Below are 25,021 nucleotides of genomic sequence, written 5' to 3' on the forward strand. Positions count from 1 at the left end.
GTAACCAAATAAAAATTACGTTTGTGTTTTAAAAAGCAAAGCACTAATAAAATGTCCCAAACAAAGCTTTAATATTTAATGATAGGAGCGAATACATGTGTCAAATTCGGGTTCTGGGTAGGGATCGGGTCGAACTCGGAACTGACCCAGGTTCAAATGAGTTGACACGAATCCGACCCGATTTTGCAAACGGGTCAAAAATACTAACCCAAACTCGACCCGTCGGTTTACTGGGTTGCCCCAACCTGACACAGTTTTGTAAACCCGGGACGGCAAGGCGAGGCATCGCCAACAATGACAAATCGACGAAGGAGGTGTTGGACGCGGGCGGCGGTCGGCGGCCAACCAGTGATCTGACGATAGTTGGGAGGAAGTTTGACAACGGATGGTGGTTGGTGGTTGGTGGACGTTCGATTACGGTCAACGGTCAGGCGGTAGTTCGGTGGCATTCGACACTCGCGCGGGCTGTGACCCGACGATGGTAGGGAGGAAATCTAGTGGCGTTCGGCGATCAAGTGGAAGTCTAGCGATAGTTGGCGGCTGAGAGAAGGCCTTACGATGGTTGGGTTGAATTCTGACGATCAACAATGGTCCTTCTTTTCTGTTCGAGATTGATAAAGATGGAGATTTTGAAGTTGAGGCTGATCCAAAAAATTTTATATGCAATTGAGAAATTACACGATTGGCTGGTGGACCTCAACCTAACTTTGCTTTATCATATCACTATAGTTTGAATTAAAGATAGCTCTTCTAAACTTTTGGGTGATTAATTATACATTTTAGGTAAGGTTAATAGGAGATGTTGCATAGAAGAATATATTTTAGAGTGATATAAATTTAATATATATATCAAGGGGCTGCTTAAATTTATTTATTTAATATTTGTGAGTCATTCACTTTAATATTGATTTAACAACTTTAGGTAGGGGAAATTATTGCACACAAAAGCCAGTATTTTAGAGAATTTTGACATTATTTTAAATTATTTAATTTATTTTTTACTTCATTAATTATGTTAAAATACTTTTTTATCTTATTGCTAGTGATCATATGCATAAATTACTTATTCATGATCTTTTTCACTCTCCTACTTAGTATTTTGATATTGCATAAATTTTATAAGTTGGTAATCTCTCTTCATCAATCTCTTCAAATGAGTAGTAAAGCACCATATCTTTTTATTTGGAAAACTCAAAGAATGAAAAATTATGTGGCCTCGCCTAGTCGAAAAAATTTCACTAAATTTACATGAATTACAAAGGTTGACCCATCCCTTGACTTGGAGGCAGTGGAATTACAATTAATAGTTTGAAGAGTTGGGCGAAGGTCTGGTGACGGTCGGGGGAAGTCTGACGGCATTCTATTGGAAGTTCGTCGGACGAGTAATGATTCAATAATGATTGGGTGAGAGTCTGGCGGCGATCAGAGGCAAGGCGGTAATCTGATGATGTTCTGGTGGAAGACTGATGGTGGTTGACAATCAAGTGGAAGTAAGGTAGGGTTCGATGGTCGGGCAGTAGTCCGAGGGCGGTTGGCATCCGGATGGAAGTTTGGATGCAATTGGCGGTCAAGTAAAAATCCGGCAACGATCAGCAGCCAGGTGCTAAATCGGCGGCGGTCGGCGGCCAACCAGTGATCTGACGATAGTTGGGAGGAAGTTTGACAACGGATGGTGGTTGGTGGTTGGTGGACGTTCGATTACGGTCAACGGTCAGGCGGTAGTTCGGTGGCATTCGACACTCGCGCGGGCTGTGACCCGACGATGGTAGGGAGGAAATCTAGTGGCGTTCGGCGATCAAGTGGAAGTCTAGCGATAGTTGGCGGCTGAGAGAAGGCCTTACGATGGTTGGGTTGAATTCTGACGATCAACAATGGTCCTTCTTTTCTGTTCGAGATTGATAAAGATGGAGATTTTGAAGTTGAGGCTGATCCAAAAAATTTTATATGCAATTGAGAAATTACACGATTGGCTGGTGGACCTCAACCTAACTTTGCTTTATCATATCACTATAGTTTGAATTAAAGATAGCTCTTCTAAACTTTTGGGTGATTAATTATACATTTTAGGTAAGGTTAATAGGAGATGTTGCATAGAAGAATATATTTTAGAGTGATATAAATTTAATATATATATCGATGGGCTGCTTAAATTTATTTATTTAATATTTGTGAGTCATTCACATTAATATTGATTTAACAACTTTAGGTAGGGGAAATTATTGCACACAAAAGCCAGTATTTTAGAGAATTTTGACATTATTTTAAATTATTTGATTTATTTTTTACTTCAGTAACTATGTTAAAATGCTTGTTTATCTTATTGCTAGTGATCATATGCATAAATTACTTATTCATGATCTTTTTCACTCTCCTACTTAGTATTTTGATATTGGATAAATTTTATAAGTTGGTAATCTCTCTTCATCAATCTCTTCAAATGAGTAGTAAAGCACCATATCTTTTTACTTGGAAAACTCAAAGAATGAAAAATTATGGGGCCTCGTCCAGTCGAAAAAATTCAACTAAATTTAAATGAATTACAAAGGTTGACCCATCCCTTGACTTAGAGGCCATGGAATTGCAATAGTTTGAAGAGTTGGGCGAAGGTTTGGTGACGGTCGGGCGAAAGTCTGATGGCATTTTGATGGAAGTTCGTCGGACGAGCAATGATCCAATGATGATTGGGCGAGAGTCTAGCGGTGATCAACGGCAAGGCGGTGGTCTGACGATGTTCGAGCGGAAGACTTATGGTGGTTGACAATCAAGTGGAAGTAAGGTAGAGGTTGATGGTCGGGTAGTAGTCCGGGGGCGGTTGGCATCCGGATGGAAGTTTAGATGCAATTGGCGGTCAGGTAAAAATCGGCGACGGTCAGCGACCAGGTGCTAAACCGGCGGCTGTCGGTGGCCGACTAGTGATCCGACGATGGTTGGGAGGAAGTTCGACAATGGCTGATAGTCGGTGGTTGGGTGGAAGTTAATTTGACGACGGTTAGCGGCCAGACGGTAGTTCGGCGGCATTCGACACTCGGGCCGTGATCGGACGATGATAGGGTAGAAGTCTAATGGCGTTCGGCAGTCAAGTGGAAGTCTAGCGATGGTTGGCGACCGAGAGATGGTCAGACGATGGTTGGGTGAAATTATGACGGCCAACAATGGTCCACCAATGGTGGTGTTGAAGCATTTGAAGCCTAGAGCTCTCTTCAATCTCCAGGCAACAGCCCCCCTCATGTAGAGAGTGAGAGTCTATTTATAAATTTTCATGAGTGACACACCCCATAATTATGTAGAATATTCTGACCAGGTTTGAATTGCTCCATAATCATCTCCATCGAATGGCCCGTATTGATTCTCCGATCATAGAGTGTTTTTCAAGTGTTTAAGTTCCTTAACAATGTCGAAATTCAACAATCTTGGACTCGTTCGATTCATCTCACCGAGCCGCTCTATTCGACTATAAGCATGTCATATTTGGATATCATTTTGTCATCTAATTGATGCTTTGAACCTTTCAAATATTCTTCACACTCTTGATTCAGACTCATTCGGGCTCGGATCAAGCCGATTTTGGTATCGTTGGATTTGTCTCTTTGAGATTTTCATTTTGATTAGAAGTTTGCTAAAATCGAAGTTCAGATGATCCCAAATTTAATTTCAAAAGTTTTCAACTTATATGTACCTCGAGATTCGTGATGGATCAAGTAAATTTTTGGTGATGTATAAGAGTTTTTATTTGATTAAATTTCACGCTCTGTTTCCAATATCTGTTAGTATTGTTCATGTCATGAATCTTATTTATTACTCACATTGAAATCATCATGTAGTAAATACTCATTGTTACTCATAATGAAGTAACGAGTTTCATAAAGACAATATTCATGATTTATTGTTGTATAACCTCATGTGCATAAAATTTTGTATCTTCATACATGCCCTTATTGAATACAATAATTATCTTCTTGGTAAATCACATCAATTATATTTATTAATTGCAATACATGATGCTCATTTTATAAATCATATTGACTATATAAATGGTAATTGTCATGTTGAATTACATAACACATGTTGATTATTTACAATAGCACTTGCACCGTATGATTTTGTGTATGCGGCATAACCCTATTAATTTTTAGCTAGCTAGGGTCGACAGGCCCCAAGAGTGACGAATATACAAGAAATCACTGGATTTTCTTGGGTAGGTGTTTACCTTCTAGTATAGGTATATGATGAACTGACAATAAAAATATATGTTAAATATAAGAAAATATAAATTGATATGAATTGAAAGAAATTAATGACTGATAGGTCATTTTGAGATATGATGATACCTAATGCGATTACATTTTAAACATTAAAATATTTGAATTGATAGTAACTTGCCACATACATTAATGTCACTTGCATATTTTATTTATATTATAGAAAGTGTGACTTTAGATTGTTACTTCTCCTTTGATTGTCCATATTACATGACTCATTTCTTTGTCATCTATGCTTTGATATATAATAATTACTTGTTGAGTTTGATTTATTAAACTCACCCGTTATCTTTTCAACAAGTCCTGCATATTTGTTTGGTGTACCACAACCTCAGGAGCAAGGTTATCAGCAATAGACTATTTTTTATATTTATATTTTGTCGTACTTACTATATTTATATTTTATATAGGTTGGATAGTTTTCTTTCTTGCATGCTTGTTTCATTTTGATTAATGTGCATATAAGAAATAAAATATAACTTTTAGATATAAGAGACATATCTTATTCACATCCAAACTTCTTGCGGAAGATAAAAATTAAGGTTTCGTTTGAAACAACTTTTGTCCGCCATTTTTTCGTTGCTTTCAAGAAAAATTTTCACTAAAAAACTGTTGTATAAAGCAACAAGAAAGCTATCATTTGGAACAGCTTTCTTACCACCTTATTTTTTAGTTCTCTATCATAATTTTTATTTGACCAATATTCAAACAATATTTATAGTAAAAATATGTCTTCTACGGCAACTTTAAAATATAATTTTCTCTATATCAACTTTACCTAAACGAAGCCTAAAAGCTATGAATTTAGTATGATAAATCTGGACAAATATCGGCTGATCTTAAAATTCAGTAGCTATCATGACTCATAAAGGCAATCCTCTTTTTAAATTTATTATACTCAGAATCATAAATGTATTAGCATCATCATAATAATATGAGGTTAACCTAATTACTTTATTAATTAGGTAAAAAAAGAGATTAGAAGTTAACCAGCATAGACTAGATGTACACGTAGCAATTCGGCCACCAGCAAAAAAATATTTAATAAAAAATGTCACAATCACTCTAAACTTGATCGAAATCGATTAATAATCCATTAAGCCGTGAATGAATATATAATCTGAAAAAACTATTAAGTAAAAAATAAATTGTATTTATAATATAAATACATACTTAAATAATAAAAATTGAAGTAATTTATAATTAAATTTATGCCAATTCAACTAAACTAAGGATTTTTGGGACAGCTCTCTTACTGATTCTTAAAATAGTTTTTTAGCTAAAAATTATTAATTTTTGAATAGATGATTTGGTCACGTAAAACTGCGGCCTTCTGATGATCCGGTTAGGAAAGTAGATGTATTAGATTTGGCTTATGTTAAGAAAGGTAGAGGTAGACCTAAAAAGACTTGGTTAGAAAATATTACAAATAACCTTTCTTTATTAGATTTAGATGAGAATTTGATTCTTAATAGAGAACAATCGAGAAAAAGGAAATTTCACGAATGCCAAATTTTCAAACCAAAGGAAATATAAAGGAATGGCCTATATGAAATAATAAATTAATATCAAATATTATTATTTTTAAATAAAAAATAGAAAAATTTAGTTCAAAATATTAGGTAATGTTATTAAATTTGTATTAAGATTGGTAAAATATAAATTTAATTGATACTTTAAACAAATTTAAAGATTTAAATTATTTTTAAAATTTTTGATCATATATATAATTTAATCGTCAAATTTGGCCAAGAAATTTTTGTAGGAGTCCAACGAAGCCGCGTTAATTAATTACTCTGTACTTGGCCAAAGCCAGAAGAGCGACGAAGAGTTAAGTGGGCGAAATTTTTTAAGTTGCAGAGTGGGAGGGGGGAAAGAAAGAGAGAGATACGGAGAGACAAAGTTCATAAAAGTGAGAGAAAAAGAGTTTTTTTATATTATTTGTTAGCTTTCTTCACCAATCGGATAGCAGACGAGCCTCTGGAGGTATGCCTCTCTGCAATTTCTCATGTTCCCAATCCTTTTCCCCATTTTTATGCTGAAATTTGGGTTTTTTCTTGTTTTCTCTATTTGTTTGGTTTGCATGGATGTCATGTTTCCATTTAATCAAGTTTTTTTCTTTATTTATTTTGATACGAATGGTATTTTTTCCAACAAAAAATCATATCTTTTCTGTTCTTAATCTGCCATTGAAGCATTTTTTTCTCAATCAACCTCCATGGAAGATGATAACTCATATTCATAAAAATCGCCTTTTTTTTCCTTCTAACACAGAAGCTTCCCATCGCACTGCTCTTTTTTATTTTGGCATAAAGTTGTTGAATTAATTTTTATTTTCCTATGTTGAATTGATTTAATGACGGGGATTTGTACATTTGATGGGATCATTCAGCTTTTCTTTTTCCACATTTGATCTTTCTGCGTCATTTCATTTTGATTTGTGGATATTGTCTTCCCCTCTTTCAAATGAAAACTCACCTCGTTTTCCACGCATCACTAGGCATTTATTGATGGGAACTTACGAAAATTCCCCAGAAATAAAAAAACTTAAAAAATGCCATTGTTTTATAAGGAAAAAATGTCCAAGTTTTGATTTTTTCTCAAACCCTGAAAATGTCAACTTCTAGGCGGCTCAAAGCAAAACTACAGTCATATCCTTTTAAGTTGGAAGCAACCGTGATTTATTGAACTGTTGGAAGATGCTTAAGCTCGCCTAATTGTAAATTTTTAAAGTTTCTTTTCTTTTTTAATCTTTTGATCACGTTTTTGCAGATTCCATGCGGTTTTTTTAGGTGATTTGGAAATAATTTAATTTCTAAATTTATCTGATTCTCCCTGGTTGCCGATTTTGTTCTCTCTAGGAACCAGTGAACAAAGATCAACAGCTCAAAAAATAGAAATTTGTTTCCAGTTTGGCATGAATTTGCTTGATAGTAAGGTTTTCCTGCTAAGATTTATTTTTTCTGACACTGTTAGGAAGAGGTGCATGTTTTAGATATCTAGGATCTATTGTTCAAAGTTATGGTGAAATAGATGGGGATATTGTTAGTAGAATTCAAGTTGGATGGTTGAACTGGAGGAATGCAGCGAGCCTATTATGTGATAGAAAATACCCCTCAAACTTTAGGGAAAATTCTATAAGATGGTGGTGAGATATGCAATGCTTTATGATGTAGAATGTTGGCCATTAAAAGAGAAGCATAAAATTAAGTTAAGTGTTGTAGAGATAGGGATGCGTAGGTAGATGAGTGGTTTCATTCTTAGAGATAGAATGTGAAACGAGTATATGGCTGAAAAAGTTGGAGTAGCTCTAGTGGCAAATAAGATTAGAGGGAATCACATTCAAAATAATATTAGATTTGACGAATGTTAAAAAATGTAGAGGTAGACCTAAAAAGATTTGATTAGAAAATATTTGAAATGATTTTTTTATTAGATTTAAATGATAATTTAACTCTTAACAGGAAAAAAAATGGAAAAAAAAAGATTCATGTAGCCAACCCCACGTAGTAGGATAAAGGCTTGATGTTATTATTGTTGTTGTTAGGAAGAGTTACAATGCTTGTTAGCTTGCCATGTGAATTTGTTTTCTGATGTTGCTATAGATTCTATTATGGCTGTTCTTTCCAATTTGGATCTCAGATTATTTGATCCAGGAGAGCCACTTTCTGAATTCTACTAGCTGTATCTTTTTTTCTTGAATGTGTGGATTCCAATGCATAAAAGCAGCTTCTTGAAATGAGATCTCACAGTAAACATGTGAGACAGTTTGAGTGCCTTGTGGTAATTTGCAGATAGATGAACTGTTAGATTACAAGAATGAAAACCTTATTCCTATTCTAACAAACATGTTCTTCAATCTTTGATTTGACAGTTCAGGCTGTCTAGGATTTATGACCCGCAAGCCAGCTTCTAAGAAGTGCTTGGCATATCACACTTGATTTTCTTACCTGGATTCGCAATTGTTTGTCACTATGGGTGGCTGTGTATCAACACATCGAGCGCACAAATACCGAAGGCATTCTATCACATCCAAAAAACGGCGTGGAAAGGTTTCTGCCACAGTGCTGGATGCACCAAAAACCAGGATTAGCAATGCCGGAAACCGTTATACACTCGGCGAGTTTGTTCATGTAGAAACCTCAGCATCAACTCGAAGAAAATCCGAGGTGTCCAACTTAACTGTTCATCTCACCCAATTGCAATGGCACCACAGCAAGATAGATTCAGATGGTACTTCCTTTCATGTTTTATCATTTTTATGCTGTTTGAAACTGTACAGGTTAGTAATTCTGGTTTTGGGGAATTGAAATGCATTGCATGCTTTAAAATTAGTGACAGAAATTTTCTGATGTTTCTGCTAGAATAGTTAAAACTGTTTGGAACAATAGAGCATAGATATAGAGCTTAGGCAGCTTGTGATACACTTATGGAGCTTTTTTGCTGTAAGATTAAACCAGGATTTAGGCTAAATATTGCCAAACAGTATTTTGAGTCACATAAGTGCCACTTCCTTCTTAAATCTCATTGTCCTGCCATTTTGGCTAATTTCTGAATTTAGAAAATCCTTGGAGAAGTAGAATTAAAGAGATTTATTTCTCATCATTGTGCTTTTCCTTCTTTATTTAAATCTTAAATCTTGAAAATCTCTACCTAACAGTTTCTTAAGATTTAACAAGATTTAATATTAATTATGCCAAACTATTTCAAGATTTAACATCTTCAAAGTATACTAAGTTCCGATTTCCATGATTTACTAAGTCCTATTTGAATTAACTTGCCGCCAAATAGACCATATTTGTTTCTAACTGCAGAAATAAATGAGCTGCATATAAGTTTATTATAATCATTTGAATAGACTATATTACTCGTGTAATTTGCTTGACTATGCTACTCCTATTCCATCGGTCATTAAGTTTTATTTACTCGTCTTCTATAAAATTTCAAGCTTGTCAATGTAATGTGTGAACAATCCTGATATATTTGCAGTGATATGCCAAGATGACGCATGGTTTGATTCTGTAAGCATCCTAGAATCAGAATCTGACGATGATTTCAGTAGCATCCATGGAGGTATATACTATATGTTTGAAGGCTCGTTTGGGACAGCTTTTTTATTGCTTCAAAAATAGCTTTCTCGTTAAAAAATTAAAATTTTCATATTAAAAAGCTACTTCAAGAAGCAAGAAGAAAACCATCCCAAACGAAGCCGAACTTATTTCAATAACTGTTAGAATTTTTTCATCTGATTGTGTGAGACTATATTTAGTTGAATATCTTTTTTCTAATTAATTCTAGCTTGCAGACAATTTATCCCCTGCAAACGATGCAATCACAAGGCAGATGATCCATTATGAAAATGCTGCGCGTTCTGTAAATGCGGTTTGTAAATTTGAGGACGATTGTAGTCCTGTTACTTTAGCAGTAGAGCATTACTTTAAAGGAGATGGTTCTAAGACAGAAGAACATTCTTATTTAGATGAATGTAGAGATGGCAGGGACAAAACTACGAGCCAGCAAAGAAACGAGATTTCTGACAGCCAACTCAATAAAATATATCCCAGAAGGAAAGTAGTTTTAGATGGGAATTTTGGTAATTTAATGGGTTTACTGGATGATAGACATATTGATGAGGGGAGGAAATCCACAGAGAACACATTGAAGCAGTTGACATCTTCTTGCCTACCTCGATTAGTTCCTTCTGTCAATTTTAATGATAAGTATCAAGAGATTCCAGCTGTAAGCTCCCCAGCCCCGAAGAGAAAATCAGCAGTTATAAGGCTTTCAATCAAGAGAAAATCTTATGATGGAGAAGAAACCACTGAGTTTTGTAAGTACTCTTCCTCACAATTCTGAAAAATCCTTTGAAGTGAAAGAAAGCCACATGCATTTTAAATTTGGTTGATTTGTTTGCAATTCCCATGCAACAATTTGTGCAGTGAATGAAATCTAAGATAATGTAAGAACATCAATTTTACCTGAAATGGTATGATGCACCGATATTTTTACTCATAGAGGTATGCAGTGTCCATTATGTATCTGATATGACACACGTCCAACACATCTCCAACATGCCTCCAACAAGTGTAGGACATGTCAAAGACCTATATGTTTAAAAATATTAAAAATAAATTAGACACAAGTGTTTTATATATTTTATGAATTTTTTTAAAAATATAATTTCTTGTGTTTCAAATTTATTTATTAATTTTTTTTCTTATTTCCTCTCCGTAGTCTCTAATCAATCCCCCACACACATACCTCATTCCTCGAACATTCTCATTTGAATTCCTCTCTAGTGGGTCACATCAAGGGTTTCACAATTACATCTAATGACATCTCAATATCGACGTCCAACGTTGTTACAATATCAATATTTAAAAATCATCTCAACATCAAAGTCTAACAATGTCTTGACATTGATGCTCGACGCCAGCAATTTCTACACTCACACATTTCCTCGGTATCTCATCTTTGTCCAATGTTGTTTCAACAACGACAGCATGCGGCATCTTGACATTGACGCCTAATGCTCATTGCTCAACATTGATGTCCAACTCTTGACAACATTATCGTCTATCTTCTCAATGTCTGACAGACGACATCAACATCTGACTATTGACATCATAGTATTAATCATTTTAAGCGTAAATTAAAGTTAAATGACTTATTGTTTCGTAATTATTTTTAATATTATACTTATTAAATTTCTATATATCATTTTTAAGAAATTAAAGTTATGATATCATGTCCAACTCGTATTTTTCTTATTTTAATAATTGTTGTGTCCCGTATCCATGTCGTGTCATATTCGTGTCGTCGTGTCTATACATGAGCATCATGGCTAAAGTGTAACACATGCGACTTATTTTGAAAGAAATAATTGTCCTCTATAATAACTTTTAAGCAAAATATTACAATAATCTAGTAGTTACAACTGATTTTCATCATTTATCATCTGTTGTATTTAGTGAGCTCCCCGTTTAGCTATTCATCAAACTTTTCCAAAGAATAATGTAGGTGATTTCTTTTCATATAGAATGTTTTTTGAAGGCTTAGATTGCCCTTTTGCTGGCTGAAGTTTAAGTAAATTTTATCCATTCTTGATTTCCTTATGAAAATTTATAGAATTCAAAATGATTCATTTCCTTCCATCCTTATGAAACAGGTGCTTCAAAAAGATTCTTGTATCATCCTATAGCAGGACTTTTAATCCCTTGTTCATCAGGGGAGAAGCTAACACAAGGTTGTTGGTCTATCCTGGATCCTTCAAACTTCAAGCTTCGTAGTGAGAGCTATTTCAGGCATGAACTACCAAAACTACCGTAATTCCTTTCTTTTTTGGCTAAAAATCTTATTAATCATAGAAATCACTTTAAATAACGTTAATTTTAACGTTAACTATATCATGCAGGGACAAGAAAAAATGCTGTGCACCAAACCATGCGCCTTACACCCCATTTGGTGTAGATTTATTTATGTGCCCATGTAAAATTCATCACATTGCTCAACATGTCAAGCTTCCTTCTCTCAAATCCAACGGCAAAGTTCCTTCTCTTCTTATTGTAAATATTCAGGTTAATTTTCCTCTATAGTCTCTATCAATTTCCTTTATTTCACCATAGAAAATTTCTCAACTTGCAAAAAAGATGACCAAATCACCTCTCATTTCTTCTTCACAGCTCCCTACTTATCCTGCTGCCATGTTTCTTGGCGATAGTGATGGAGAAGGGATGAGCTTAGTACTATATTTTAGAATTGCTGACAATTATGAGAAGGAGATCACTCCAACTTTCCAGGATATGATTAGTGTAAGCAAAGCCATCTTCTATGCAACTGTGATGCTTCTTTCACTACTGTGATGTTTGATTTTCTTGCGAGTTTATGCTATATACTCTTTTACAGAGATTTATAGATGATGAGGTAGAAAAGGTTAAGGGATTTCCCAAAGATTCTACTGTTCCTTATAGGGAAAGACTAAAGATAATGGCTGGTGTTGTCAATCCAGAGGATCTCCTTTTGAGTGCGACAGAAAAGAAGCTTGTATGTGCTTATAATGAAAAGCCAGTGCTCTCTCGACCTCAGCACAATTTTTTCAGGGTAAGAAATAAATCATTCTTCTTTATATTGTTAACTAAACTTTAACTACCATGTGATCTTATTGTTAAGAAAAAAAAAAGAATATAAGAGAAATCACAAGAAAATTGCAAAAGATAGATATTTTATATAGTTTGATGATTAAGGCTTCATTTGGGACGGCTTTTTTACTGCTTCTTAAAATAACTTTTTAGTATTAAAATTAATTTTTTTCTACTATAAAGCTGTTTTAAGAAGTAGAGAGAAAGCCGTAGGCTTTGTTTGGGACGGTTTTCTTTCTTCTTAGAAAGCTGCTTTAAGAAGCAGAAAGAAAGCCGTCCCAAACGAAATCTAATTCTCTTTCATTTGGAGATTACTCAGATTACAATTTGAGGAGATGTTGCCTTCTAAATAGAAGTTTAGAGTAGTCACCTTAAAGATTAAAAAATAGCATATTTATCTCCAGCATTGCCTTATATAAAAGGTGTTCCTTCATCAATGATATTGTTGTGCAGGGTCCTAACTACTTCGAGATTGATCTGGATATTCATCGCTTTAGCTACATATCAAGAAAGGGTCTCGAAGCATTTCGAGAGCGCTTGAAGCATGGTATACTCGATTTAGGTTTAACAATTCAGGTCTGTGCTTGAACACCTTGTCATTTGACATAATACTTGCAATAACAGAAAGAAATTAAAAGAAGCAAATTTCTAGCCTTACAGCATGCATGGAGATCCATTCATCTGCCTGTGTATAGAATGTTTGCTTCATAAGCTAGAAGTTAAATTTCATTACGACTAAGGCTTCGTTTGGAACGATTTTCTTCTTGCTTTCTAAAATAATTTTCTAGCTAAAATTTTTTTATTAGAAAATCATTTTAAAAAACAGTACGAAAGCTGTCCCAAACGAAGCCTAAGAGTTCAAATCCATATGAACTGTTTCAGTATCTTTTATTCTATATTGTTTTGTTAATCATACCAGTTTATAAAGAGTTAAACAGACTTTGAGCTAGGATTATGTGATAAAAGTGCTAATAGATCTATCAGACTATGAATTTGAGCTAACAGCAGGAAAATTTGCTGCAGGCTCAGAAGCAAGAGGAGCTACCAGAGCATGTGCTTTGTGCTGTTAGGCTTAACAAGATAGATTTCATTAATCACGGGCAGATACCTACAATTATGACTCTTGATGAGAAGTGATCTATTGGCTGTATTCATATTCTTATAATGAAAAGAGACTAATCCTTGGAATAGGAGACAGAGATATATAGAGCTGGGAGGCTGAAGCTTTTTGAAGAAGCATCTTCTACATGCTTCTGTTGATAAATGAATTAAGAGAGAGATAATATAACAAAATATATCAGATTAAGGCTTCGTTTGGGACGGCTTTCTTACTGCTTCTTAAAGTAATTTTTTAGTACAAAAATCTAAAAAACTATTTTATGAAGCAGTAAGAAAGTCGCCTCAAACTAAGCCTAAGTCTGTCTGCCACTCACTTTGTAGTTGTTCCATGAATGATTGATACAAAGAAAGGTCGCTGGATATTGAATAAACTAAGGGATAGAATGGCAAATGAGCTGAGGCAAATCAATTTTTGATATGTTTAAGCACAATTAATTGTTTCTTAATTTAGTTGGGGCTGAATTTGAAAATGATATGTGATTTATAGCTTAATATAAGCATTTTTTATTTATTTTATTAATGGAAGTCAAAAAAGAGCTTTAATTTAGCTTATAGCCTAGCATTGTAATCCTAGGGGACAATAGATGAACAACACATAGTTTCATTATCCACAGAAAATCAATTTGCATTTCATCATTGAATGTGAAAGATGCGTTAAAAACCATTCAATTCATTTTATTTGAAACCTAAAATCTTGATTTCATTGAGCAAAAGCAAGAGATTTATTTTAATTTGTTGTGTTGAAATCCTCCATTGTATTTTATTTCATTGCAACTAAGCATTTAATAATTTTGTTGGATTTTATTAAATTCAATTTCCTTAAAAAAAGTATTAATTAATTCAAGGAAAATCTGAGAAAGAGAATAAATTGAATAATTAAAAAATATTTATATTTTGAATAAATAAATTCTATTTTCCTTTTTCACTAATTTTTATTTATTTTCAAAAAAAAAATCATTGAATACTTCTCATATATGAGAATATTAGAAAATATATTCTAAAATATTAAAACAATTCTTTGTGGCAATTATATATTTTTGAAAATTTATAAAAACTTTGCTTATTTTTGCTTGTAAGTCATGCATTTTGATTACTAATATTTTTAAAACACCAAAAATAATCAAAAAATCATATTAATCCCAAATGGCTTCATACTATGTATCTAATCTTGCAAAAATATGATATTATTTGCTCTTAATGACTTGCAATATAAAAATTATAAGAAAATATATGATAAATACTAGACAATGGAATTTTAATTAATTTACATAATTTAGGTACCCTCTTAGTTTTTTAACTTAATTACAAATTAGTACCCAATTAATGATTAATTTTAAAAAATCATCATGAATACGTTACTCTTCAATAAATTTTACAATTTCTTTGAATATAAGCCAATAAATGCAAGAATTTCTTTAATGATAAATTCTAACCCTAAACAATGAGACAGATTTGAAACTGAGAACTGTGGGTTGAGATGTTAATAATATATATTCATAAGGTATTTAAAGCACTTTAAAAAAGCAAAAATTTAATTTAATATTATTAACAATAAAATTATTAAAAGAAATTATTTTTAAATTTTTTGTGTGTCAATATTTCATTTCTTATTATTTATTTCAAAAATAAAAACGCAATTGAACGCCTAAATCATCTACCATACCTTATTAAAGTATTGTTGTGATGCTCAATATGAACATATATTTCTTGAAATATAATTACTTCTATTTAATTTTATATTATGATATTTATGTTTATTTAATTCTTTTTCATTATGTTTTAAAATAAATATTTCTATGATAAAAAGTCACTTTGCAACCAACTTTCCCTTAACAACTCACTCAAGGCTTTCATTTTGGACGACTTGTTACTGCTTCATAAAGTAAAACTTTTTAATATAAAAATTAAAATTGTTGTACTAAAAAATTATTTTAAGAAACAATAAAAAAGCTGTCCCAAACAAAGCCTAAGGTTATAAAATATTGAAATCCTCCCAAATAGATCCTAGTATAAAAAGCTGTCCCAAACAACTTTCTTGCACCTTTTTTCAGCTTTTTAAAATGAATTTCTAGTATAAAATATTCTAATTCAAGAAATTTTTGCACTAAAAAATTGTTTTAAAAAGCAACAAGAAAGCTGTCCCAAACGAAGCCTTGGTAAGTGGTAACAGCTTATGCGGGGAATATTATGTGATTTTTTTGAAGAAAATTTTGCTATTTATGATGAATCATATTGAAGCTCTGCTAGTTGGTCCCAGCCATATTTTAGTTGCTTGCAGAAATAGAACACAATAATAAAAAAATGATAAAATTTTCAAGTTTTCAATAGCTTGCTAAGTTGTAATCAGAAATCAACATGAATTTTAAGGACTACAAACCCCTCAAATATATCATTTTCACAGAAAAAAAATAAATGAAAGCAAAATTGTTGCTTTCTAAAATATATTTTTTATCTACAGGCAGTCAAATGGACCCTTAGTTGAAACAAAATGCACATGGAACTACCAGCCTTCTTGTTTCTTCCCTGCAGCAGGAACATGCACAGTAAACCTTTCATATACATTTAGATAAATGAATAAACAAAACAAGTAATCTTTATATTTGAAGTCCCCTTGGATGTATTAAACAAGAAAAAAAATGCACAAGTCACCCTCATCAATTGGGTGAAATTATTCTGTGCGGTCGCCGAACGGCGTCCGGAGACAAATGAGAATACGTCATGTCATTTTTTTGTTGTGTACCGCTCGGTACCGGGTGATGTGGCGTGTTCTGATTCGCCTCTGGACCATTCGGTGACCCCACAGAATAATTTCTCCATCAATGGAGTTGAATGAGGATTAGTTTGGTGCTAAATCCAGTATAGTAGTGGATGGGCACTTGCCAGAAAAAATGAAGGATATCTACTTCAAGCAAAAGGAGAAAGACACAACATAGGAATTACCAGGGTGGAAATCTTCAGGCAAATAATGCTTTAGAACACTTTATCTGCAATCACAAATAAAAACAATTAAGTCAGATTAGAAATTTATACAAAAAGCTGAAGTTATAAGCAGTGTTGTAAAATTGTCTGTCACTCTTACGATAATATTATTGTCCAACGTTTGGTGAAGTTTCACAACAACTAGGTACAAACACTAGGGATGTGAGCCCTTTACGAGGACAACAAGCTTTGCCTAACTTAGGTTAGTTCATAGTTATGTTCAAGTTCCATTTTTGCATTCGAGATTTGAAAAAATATTGCTTTATATATTGTCTTAAACCTAGAGAGAATTTCATCTTCCCTGCCATGAATTTCTTGCCTTAGATGATTTGGTCACATTAAATGTCGGCCTTCTGAAAGGAAACGGTCCAAAATAATGAAAAAACATAGCAAAAATCTGCAGTAAACATCAGATTTTCCCAAAAACAGTACAAAATTTGAGAGAAAACACTTGAAATTCACTCATAGAAAAAGAAAAACAACAAAAGATACACGGATCTTCAATTCGAGAGGAAGAACCAACTCTATAATTCTCTAGCCAAAGACTAGAGCCCAAGCGCCACACAAGAGATCCCAAATTCATATTCATATTCAAGATAATTCTATCCCTAGCTAAAATGAAATTACTTAAAGCAAAAATAATTTCTACGCTATGAAGCTTCTTTTTACAGCAACCTTCAAGAAAGTTATTTTTCCCACAACAACTTTACATCAACTTTTACAAAAAACTGCAACCATCCCAAATAGATCCTAAGTTTCTTTGAACATTATATCTTAAAATCTCCCAATTTTTTCATCGAAAGCAACTGCAACAACCAAATGAGAAAACTTTCAGCCCTTTATAATATATGCGATTCAAATTCAAAGATTCGTCAATATGATGAATAATAATTGATGCCAGAAAAACAGGTAGAATAGAAATTCCATTTTTTATTCTGCTCGGATAATTAGAAAGGTGGAGTGCAGGGAACCACATCATTGCATTAGATGGCATAGACATGTAAAGAACAATTTGAATTAAGCACAAGACTAGGCAGAATATATATATATATTCACTCTGTTTTTCTTTTCTTTCCACTATGACCTTTAAGGAGAAACAAGCACCTGCAAGAACAGTTTATTTTACCTTTCTGGTGCCACGTTCGACGAACTGTTTGGCGTATTTGCTGTTCATGCTTTTCCAACAGTTCATCTACTTTGCGTGATTGATAAAGTAGCGGTGCCGAGAACTCAACCCGGTCATCTGGCTTCTTATAACCCTGAGAAATTAAACATAATATATCATTATATAGAAAGTTATTCATACATAACAAAGGAAGCTGCAAGCTGCACCATACCATATTACAGTGCTTGGAAGATAATGCATCTATGTTGCAATCCGTATAAGTTGAATCATGAGACTGATTGTCTAGTTCTGGATGCCCGAGTTGCACCCATTGGTGCACCATCAAGTTCCTTTCAATCTCAGAAGCCTTTTCAATTTTAGAATATGCACAGAATCCAAGTGCATCTCCTTTTGCATGTACAATAGGATCAGGATAAATTTTTGATAGCAGAACATTTGATGAATCCAGCACTCCTGGAATATCACATTTTGAACTGGATTTACTATGAGATCTAACAGAAGCTTGGTCTTCTCTCCTATTCTTTGCTAATGTGAAGCCACTAAAAGCATCAAAAGACACGGGCGCCGAAAAGCCATTGTCAACTCCATAATGGAGAATTGCTTTTCGATCCTCATTTGCAGTATTAATTACATCTTTTTGCGGCATATCTACAAATAGTCCAGCCTCGTCATTCACGCGAGCTGAATTTTGCCTTCCTACATGTTTCTGGGTATTTTCAGCTCTGAGCCATGGCTCCTGTAAGAAAAAAGACAGAATATTATAGATTGTCTGTCTTCAAGAATGGACATACAAATGGGGAAAATTTATCTAGTTCATGGATTACTACTAAAATGTGTTTGTCGTGCACGGACTAACCTCCAAGCGCGATAATTTACTAGATACGCTTGATTTTACTGATCTGGTTGACCTTGGAGGTCTTCTAGCGATTTCCAATGGGTGTGGTGCACCAGTGAACTTTATCCTGAGATAAAAAGGTGCTATGGTTGAGATTACCAAATGAACAGGACAATCCATATATTACAATGGCAGATTCTTTTCATCCAAAACAAAAGATAGTATTGATTTTTTTTCAGACACATTAGAAGTTATATGATTCTATGGAAAATAAAAAACCAAATGTATTAGCTTAAGAAAAATGATAAAGAAAATAAGAAAAATCACAATCACATAGAAAAGAATGTCAAGTAGTCTTTGCAGATAGTTCAAATAACATCTACATTGTTAAATACTATAATCTATGAAAGCATATTATTATAAACGGACATTTGAAACTCACTTGAGTGACTCTTCACGATTTTTTGCATCAATCTCCTTATTGGGAGGATATTTAGGCAAACATGATGGGTCACATGCACGGGGCATCGTTCTGAAATACTGCACAAACAGAAATAGAAATCATCGAAGTAGGTACAAAGCGAGGATGCATAATATATTAGCAAGATGATACTGCTTGTTAGCCACATTGGCATTCAGGACATGAATGGGTTAAGATCTTGATAGATTATTTCAGGCTAAAAATATAAAAGAGCAACAACAACAACAACAACAACAACAGTGGGAGATAAGATTAGAGAGAGTCGACTTAGATGATTTGGTCGCATAAAGCGGAGGCCTTCCGATGACCCGGTTAGAAAAATAGATGTATTCAATTTGACTTATGCTAAGAAAGGTAGAGATAGAGCTAAAAAGACTTGGTTAGAAAATATTAGAAATGATCTTTCTTTATTAGATTTAAACAAGAATTTGACTTTTAACAAAACAGAAAGGAGAAAAATGATTCATGTAGCCGATCCCACGCAGGGGGACAAAGGCTTGATGTTGTGTATAAAGTATCTATATATTTATTTTATTCATTTTGTTGAATAATAAATGATAAATCTGATATTTGTTTATTGATTGGCGAATGAGGATTTATAAAGCGGATCTCAAAAAGTTAGGATAAGACTAGTGATGATCATCTAATGATATTCCTGCATAAATGGAGGCAGGTAAAATCGCTGCAGCAATGCAATAACATGATATGGCTTTTCTTAAAAAGAATAGAAAGCAAAGAATAATAAGATTATGCAAACACACATGGAAAATCTCAAGAAATATTGAATAAATTAACTATAGTCATGAACACAAAAGAAAGAAACGTGAACTAATCACCTCAGATGAAAGAGCAGATGTCGCTGTGCCACGCTTTTGAGGTTCAATAGAGAGAAAAGTTTCCAGTAATTTGTACGCACTTTCAGGTAAACATACAAATGTCTCCTGAAGGCGACTTTGATAAGCTTGCTGGGGTTTAAAAAGTGTCTCATGGGGCAACCTGGACTTCCTCCAATATTCATCTGAAGGAGAGCCGCAAAGCTTAAATATCTTGTGAATCTGCTCAACCTAAAAAAAACAAAGAATGAAAGCAGAATTCATCTGAGCATTGACATGAAAAAAATAGTCCTCATATGAATATTTAATAAAAAGAAATATCATTTTTTTATATTATCAAATGACAACAGATGCCATCAAATGCTAACTAAATAGGTCGAATTTTTAGCAAAAAAAAAAAAAAAACTGTATAATCTTTGTAAAAAGTAATTCCATGCCAATGTTTGGTCATTGGTGTTATGTGTGGAATCTGATTGTGTTGATCAATCGGATTGTCTTGTTGCCTCGGACCTCAAGTTTGTCGTACTTGTTGGGGGAGCGGGGGGTTTACCCTTGCTTGGGTTCGGGTTTGCACCGGAAAAAATTATCCCCGTACAAAGCCCGGGACTGCGTACATGAGCGCCCCAGCGCTATGTACCCGAGCATCCCGGCGATGTGTTCCCGAGCGCCCCAACGTTGAACGACAGAGAGTAGAGCGCCATAGCCGTATATATACGGCGCTGCAGCAGATCAAGACAGGTTTAAGCACCACAACACTGCAAGATAGACTGAACTGTTTTATTTCTTGTATTTCTAAAGTGTTGCATCCCTTGGGGTTATTTACTTGGCTTTCTCTTATATTTTCAGTTAGGTTAAGCATTGAGAATGGTGTATGTGAGAAGAGAAGCAAGAAGAGAGTGAAAGAGAAGAGTGATCTGTACTTATTTCTCCCAATTTTAATAGTGGATTTCTTGGTGTGGTGTGGCTCCATGGTTTTTTTCCTATTTTGAGTTTTTTGCATGTTAAATCTTAGTGTCCTTTACTTTTTCCACTGCTTATACTTTCTTGCTTGTTTCGTCATTGTGGTGTTCACTCCTCATCCCCAACAACTGGTGTAGGAGGTTATTCATATAATGTTTGTTGTAGTTATAACAATACCAGATTAATATTCTTTATTATTATTATTATTAAAAAGTTTACTGCCACAGCCAAATGGTAATCAAAACAACAGTGATGGTGGCCTACTTTGCAGAGGATAAAGAAGGTTGGATAATTATTCATTTTAGAGCACCACAATCATAGAGCAGACTTTAGAAAGCCCCTAACTCGACTATTCGAGAAACCTAAGTTGCAAAGAAAATACTTGAATACCACATGACAGAGATTTTTACCTAAAATGACCACTTTGACAAGGATATATATATATATATATATACACACACACACACATACATACATACCCCTTTTTCTTTCTTTTTTCTTTCTTTATCTTTTTCTATCTATTTCTCTCTATCTCTATCTATTTCTCTCTTCCTCTCTTCCTCTCATTTCTCAATAATAAGCATGCGGCACATGTCCTCTAACGGATAATTTTGCCTTGAGGATAGCATCATAGGTAAATGGTTATAGATGAGACATGCCTATCAACGACAAATGGCTCACCAAGATGCAAAGTTTCTTGAAGAGCCGCAATATATAACACATGGTGCTACGTGCTCCATTTTAAAAATGGCACAAAAAATTAAATAAATATATATTATTATGAAATACTAATAAATTAAAAGATAAATCATCATGATACTAGAAACAATCAAAGTGAAACTTAAGTTCAAATAAACAACAACACCTCAATCACTTAAAATAACAGTTATTTTAAATATCCAAAGTAACGACCATCAATTGAGTTGATGAATTACAGATATAATAATTTGTTGCCGGTGATGAGAATTGTCTTGGATGTGGTTGAGAAGCTTATGTTTGTAAACAGGTATGAAGTCTATTATAAATACCTCCACAATCATAAATTTTATTCAAATCGCAACAGAATGCTTGCCTTGGGAACTTGGGCATTATCTCCTCTTACAAGAGCGTAGGTGAGGTTCTTACATGTGAGTTGTCAGAGGCTTCAATCCACCTTGAAGCACAGTTGAATCATGTTCTCAAGATTATCAATGTACCTAGATCGCCTTCCTAAATGCTCGAATGTGCCGCGTGTGAGAGAAAGAGGTTATGTGATCATTGAAGCCAAGTCTAGATACCTTCCCAAGATCATCAAAGCTGAGATTTGATCACATTCCTGATATCATTGAAGCCCCATCTAGATCGCCTTCTACAGCCAAGAGCATGTGCATGCATGTCGAATAAATATCTAAGGTACTATTAGGGCACATGTTAATTAATAAATATGGTGAAATAGATGGGGATATTATTAATAGAATTCAAGTTGAATGGTTGAAGTGGGGGAATGCATCGAGCCTATTGGGTGATAGAAAATACCCCTCAAATTTTTTTAAAAAAATATTTAATAAGATGGTTGTGATTCCTGTAATGCTTTATGATGCAGAATGTTGGTCATTAAAAGTGAAGCATAAAATTAAGTTACGTGTTGTATAGATAAGGATGCTCGGGTGAATAAGTGGCTTTACACTTAGAGATGGGATACAAAAGGAGTAGGATACCATGCATAAGAATAACACCCTAAGGGATGCCCAACATGGTGATGTATAATTAATTTAATGTTCTAGGAGTACTCAAATTAAACGAATTGTTGTATCAAGTTATTCTTAGCTATAGATCAACATCATGATCTTGATTTTAAATTTCAAGCTAATAAAATAAAAAAGTCATCATATGGAGAATGAAACTTCTACATAAAGAAGGATAATATTCTATTCCTGTATATATAATCTTTCTAATTATTTTAAATTGATAAATTAATCATTTCTAATATAGATCTTTGAACCAAAATAAGCCAGTTATTTCCACTTTTCAACTTAATATAAACGATCATACGTGATGGAAACAGATCTAAGAGCAATGCTACATTACAATAACAAAATGACAACACAAAGCGGGGGCTCATTAAGATTGGTACCTCGGTCTTTCCTTGCAAGGCAGGCTTTTTAAGGAAAAGCTCTGCAAATACACAACCCACACTCCACATATCCACACTTGGTTCATATTCTGTTGCACCCAGTAGGAGTTCAGGAGGACGATACCAAAGAGTTACAACTCGGCCAGTAAGTTGTCTATTTGCGGGATTAAAGAAGTTTGATAAGCCAAAATCAGCAATTTTTAGAATGCCCTCATTGTTAACTAGAAGATTAGCAGACTTGATATCTCGATGAATAATGCCACGTGAGTGACAATGTTCAAGACCAGACAATAGTTGCTGCATGTAACACTTCACCTACAAAATATAAGGCCAAATTTGAGATTTTTTTAAAGAGGATTTAACTTGGAGCAGTATGCAACAAAGGCTTAGTTTGGGACAGCTTTCTTAATGCTTTTTAAAACTGCTTTTTAGTACAAAAATTTCAAATTTGAGAAGTTATTTACCTAGAAAACTGTTTTAGAAAGCAAGAAGAAAGCCGTCTCAAACGAAGCCAAAATGTCGATATAGGCATAGTTATATTGCATACCTAAACAAGTAGGGGAATATATACAAACCTGTGATTCACTGAATATGATATCAGGAGAAGAAGATAGGCCTGCAAGATCATGCTCCATATATTCAAATACAAGATATATACTGCATGAGGATCTGGAAGTGATCAAACCGTCCAGCTTCATAATATTTTGATGGTTAAGTCTGCGAATGATGAATATTTCTCTTGCCATAAATCTGACACTGTCTGGTTCAAAATTGTCAAATCTGATCTTTTTCAGAGCAACAAATCTTCCAGTTTCAAGTTCGCGAGCTTTAAACACACTGCTATAGGTTCCCTGACCAATCTGGCATGATAGGGGAAACTAAATCCATAACTAGGAAAATACATTGCATGGAATAAAATCATGGAGCAGAAAACCAAAAGCAGATACTAGACTAATCAAGCAGCATGGCCACAAATAGGAGAGAGAGAGAGAGAGAGAGAGAGAGAGACGGAAGAAAAAGGAGATTTAAAGTAGTAAGATTTCGGGGGCTCAAAAAACTATTTGGTAAGATTTTTTCGAAACCTTAGTTGAATCCTGCAACCAGGCGCTCCCTAACGCAGATTTTTGTGGCAATGCTATATTCCATCTCATGCTAACAATATAAAAGATCTTTGATCATACAATAAATCTAAGGGAAAAAAAAAAACAATTCTGATTTCAGAAGTCTTTAGAGATCCCTTTTCACCATTTGAATTCATCATATGCCTCTAGAATCTAAAAATTCCAAGGAATCAACCAAGCACCAAATGAAAGATAAAATCCATTTACCTTCTCCAACTTCTCAAAGGATTCAGCTTTAAGCGGAAGCCATCCCTGAATTGCCTCCCTCGCAACAGAACTCAACCAAGAAGGCCAACCTGCCGCCACCAGCTCGCCCTCAACGTGTTTGTTGAAATTTCCCAACTTGAAATTCTGTGAATCAGTGCCATTCGAGCTAACCTGCCCTGACTCCCCTGATTCGCTCCGGTCAACCTCAATCCTATTCCACAATGCCGAATTCAAAATCCCTACCGAACCCTCGAGATTGCCAGAGGCATTATAGGACTCGGCCGGCGTCAAAGGTTCCGCCTTTTTCGAAGCCACGCAGCCCATTATAACCAAATAACAATTGCATTCGCTGGATATGTGAACTTCCTGCAAATCCCCGGTGGAGGGACTCGCCGGAGAGGATGAAAGAGTTAAGTGGATGCGGCGGCGAAAGGAATTGAGGCGGAGGAGGGCCTTGGCAGCGGTGAAGAGAGATAAAGATGGAGGATGAGAAGGTTGGACATGAAGCCAAGAATAGAAAGATTTCACCTTTCATTCGTTTTCCTCTTTCGCTTTCTTTCTCTCTCCTCCGGCTCTCTCGCCTGGACCTTTTTCTTCTTTTACCATTTTTTTTCCGTCGCCACTGAGTGGGCCGGAGATAGCTATCAAACAAAAAAAAATCGTTTCGATATCTCGGATAATTCTGATTTTTATATGATTTTTTATTTGGTTGTGTGAAATATGTAAATAAATAAATAATTTTTAATTATATTTATCGTAGTATAAATATAATAATTTCAAAATTCATTATCACCATATTTTAATCAAATTATTCTCATCCAAAATTTGACCTAAATTTAATCTCTCAAAT

General features: G+C 34.3%; 2 protein-coding genes across 4 annotated transcripts; one reads left to right on the forward strand and one right to left on the reverse strand.

Moving 5' to 3' along the window:
* The first annotated feature begins 6,038 nt into the window (after positions 1-6,038).
* LOC110109190 lies at positions 6,039-13,947 on the forward strand. 3 transcript variants are annotated; one of them, XM_028700452.1, is made up of 10 exons: positions 6,039-6,245; positions 8,139-8,492; positions 9,249-9,332; positions 9,565-10,089; positions 11,428-11,584; positions 11,674-11,836; positions 11,942-12,070; positions 12,165-12,359; positions 12,851-12,973; positions 13,421-13,947. In XM_028700452.1, the coding sequence occupies exons 2-10, from the start codon at positions 8,234-8,236 to the stop codon at positions 13,532-13,534; spliced, it is 1,749 nt and encodes a 582-aa protein (XP_028556285.1). In that variant the 5' UTR covers positions 6,039-6,245; positions 8,139-8,233; the 3' UTR covers positions 13,535-13,947. The 3 variants fall into 3 exon arrangements, with proteins under 3 accessions (XP_028556285.1, XP_028556284.1, XP_020695791.1); XM_028700451.1 differs by having other exon boundaries at positions 6,040-6,245; positions 8,134-8,492; XM_020840132.2 differs by having other exon boundaries at positions 6,042-6,245; positions 8,134-8,492; positions 11,428-11,563.
* Positions 13,948-15,810: 1,863 nt separating this feature from the next.
* On the reverse strand, positions 15,811-24,794 carry LOC110109211 (protein IMPAIRED IN BABA-INDUCED STERILITY 1). The gene is made up of 10 exons (XM_020840170.2): positions 24,172-24,794; positions 23,419-23,703; positions 22,844-23,158; positions 19,774-20,001; positions 18,899-18,996; positions 18,478-18,583; positions 17,833-18,357; positions 17,622-17,754; positions 16,457-16,500; positions 15,811-16,039 (listed from the first exon to the last, which is right to left on the reverse strand). The coding sequence occupies exons 1-9, from the start codon at positions 24,493-24,495 to the stop codon at positions 16,487-16,489; spliced, it is 2,028 nt and encodes a 675-aa protein (XP_020695829.1). The 5' UTR covers positions 24,496-24,794; the 3' UTR covers positions 15,811-16,039; positions 16,457-16,486.
* Positions 24,795-25,021: the final 227 nt, after the last annotated feature.

Source organism: Dendrobium catenatum, unplaced genomic scaffold, assembly GCF_001605985.2.
Source record: "Dendrobium catenatum unplaced genomic scaffold, ASM160598v2 fragScaff_scaffold_1520, whole genome shotgun sequence".
In the NCBI taxonomy this organism is placed as follows: Eukaryota; Viridiplantae; Streptophyta; class Magnoliopsida; order Asparagales; family Orchidaceae; genus Dendrobium; species Dendrobium catenatum.

Coding starts and splice junctions, on each gene's coding strand:
- LOC110109190 (XM_028700452.1), top strand. CDS start 8,234: ATGGGTGGCTGTGTATCAACACATCGAGCGCACAAATACCGAAGGCAT. Junction 9,333..9,564: donor TTTCAGTAGCATCCATGGAG/GTATATACTATA, acceptor TCTAGCTTGCAG/ACAATTTATCCCCTGCAAAC. Junction 11,585..11,673: donor CATGAACTACCAAAACTACC/GTAATTCCTTTC, acceptor TATATCATGCAG/GGACAAGAAAAAATGCTGTG.
- LOC110109211 (XM_020840170.2), bottom strand. CDS start 24,495: ATGGGCTGCGTGGCTTCGAAAAAGGCGGAACCTTTGACGCCGGCCGAG. Junction 23,704..24,171: donor CCTTTGAGAAGTTGGAGAAG/GTAAATGGATTT, acceptor CTATCATGCCAG/ATTGGTCAGGGAACCTATAG. Junction 23,159..23,418: donor TCATATTCAGTGAATCACAG/GTTTGTATATAT, acceptor TATATTTTGTAG/GTGAAGTGTTACATGCAGCA.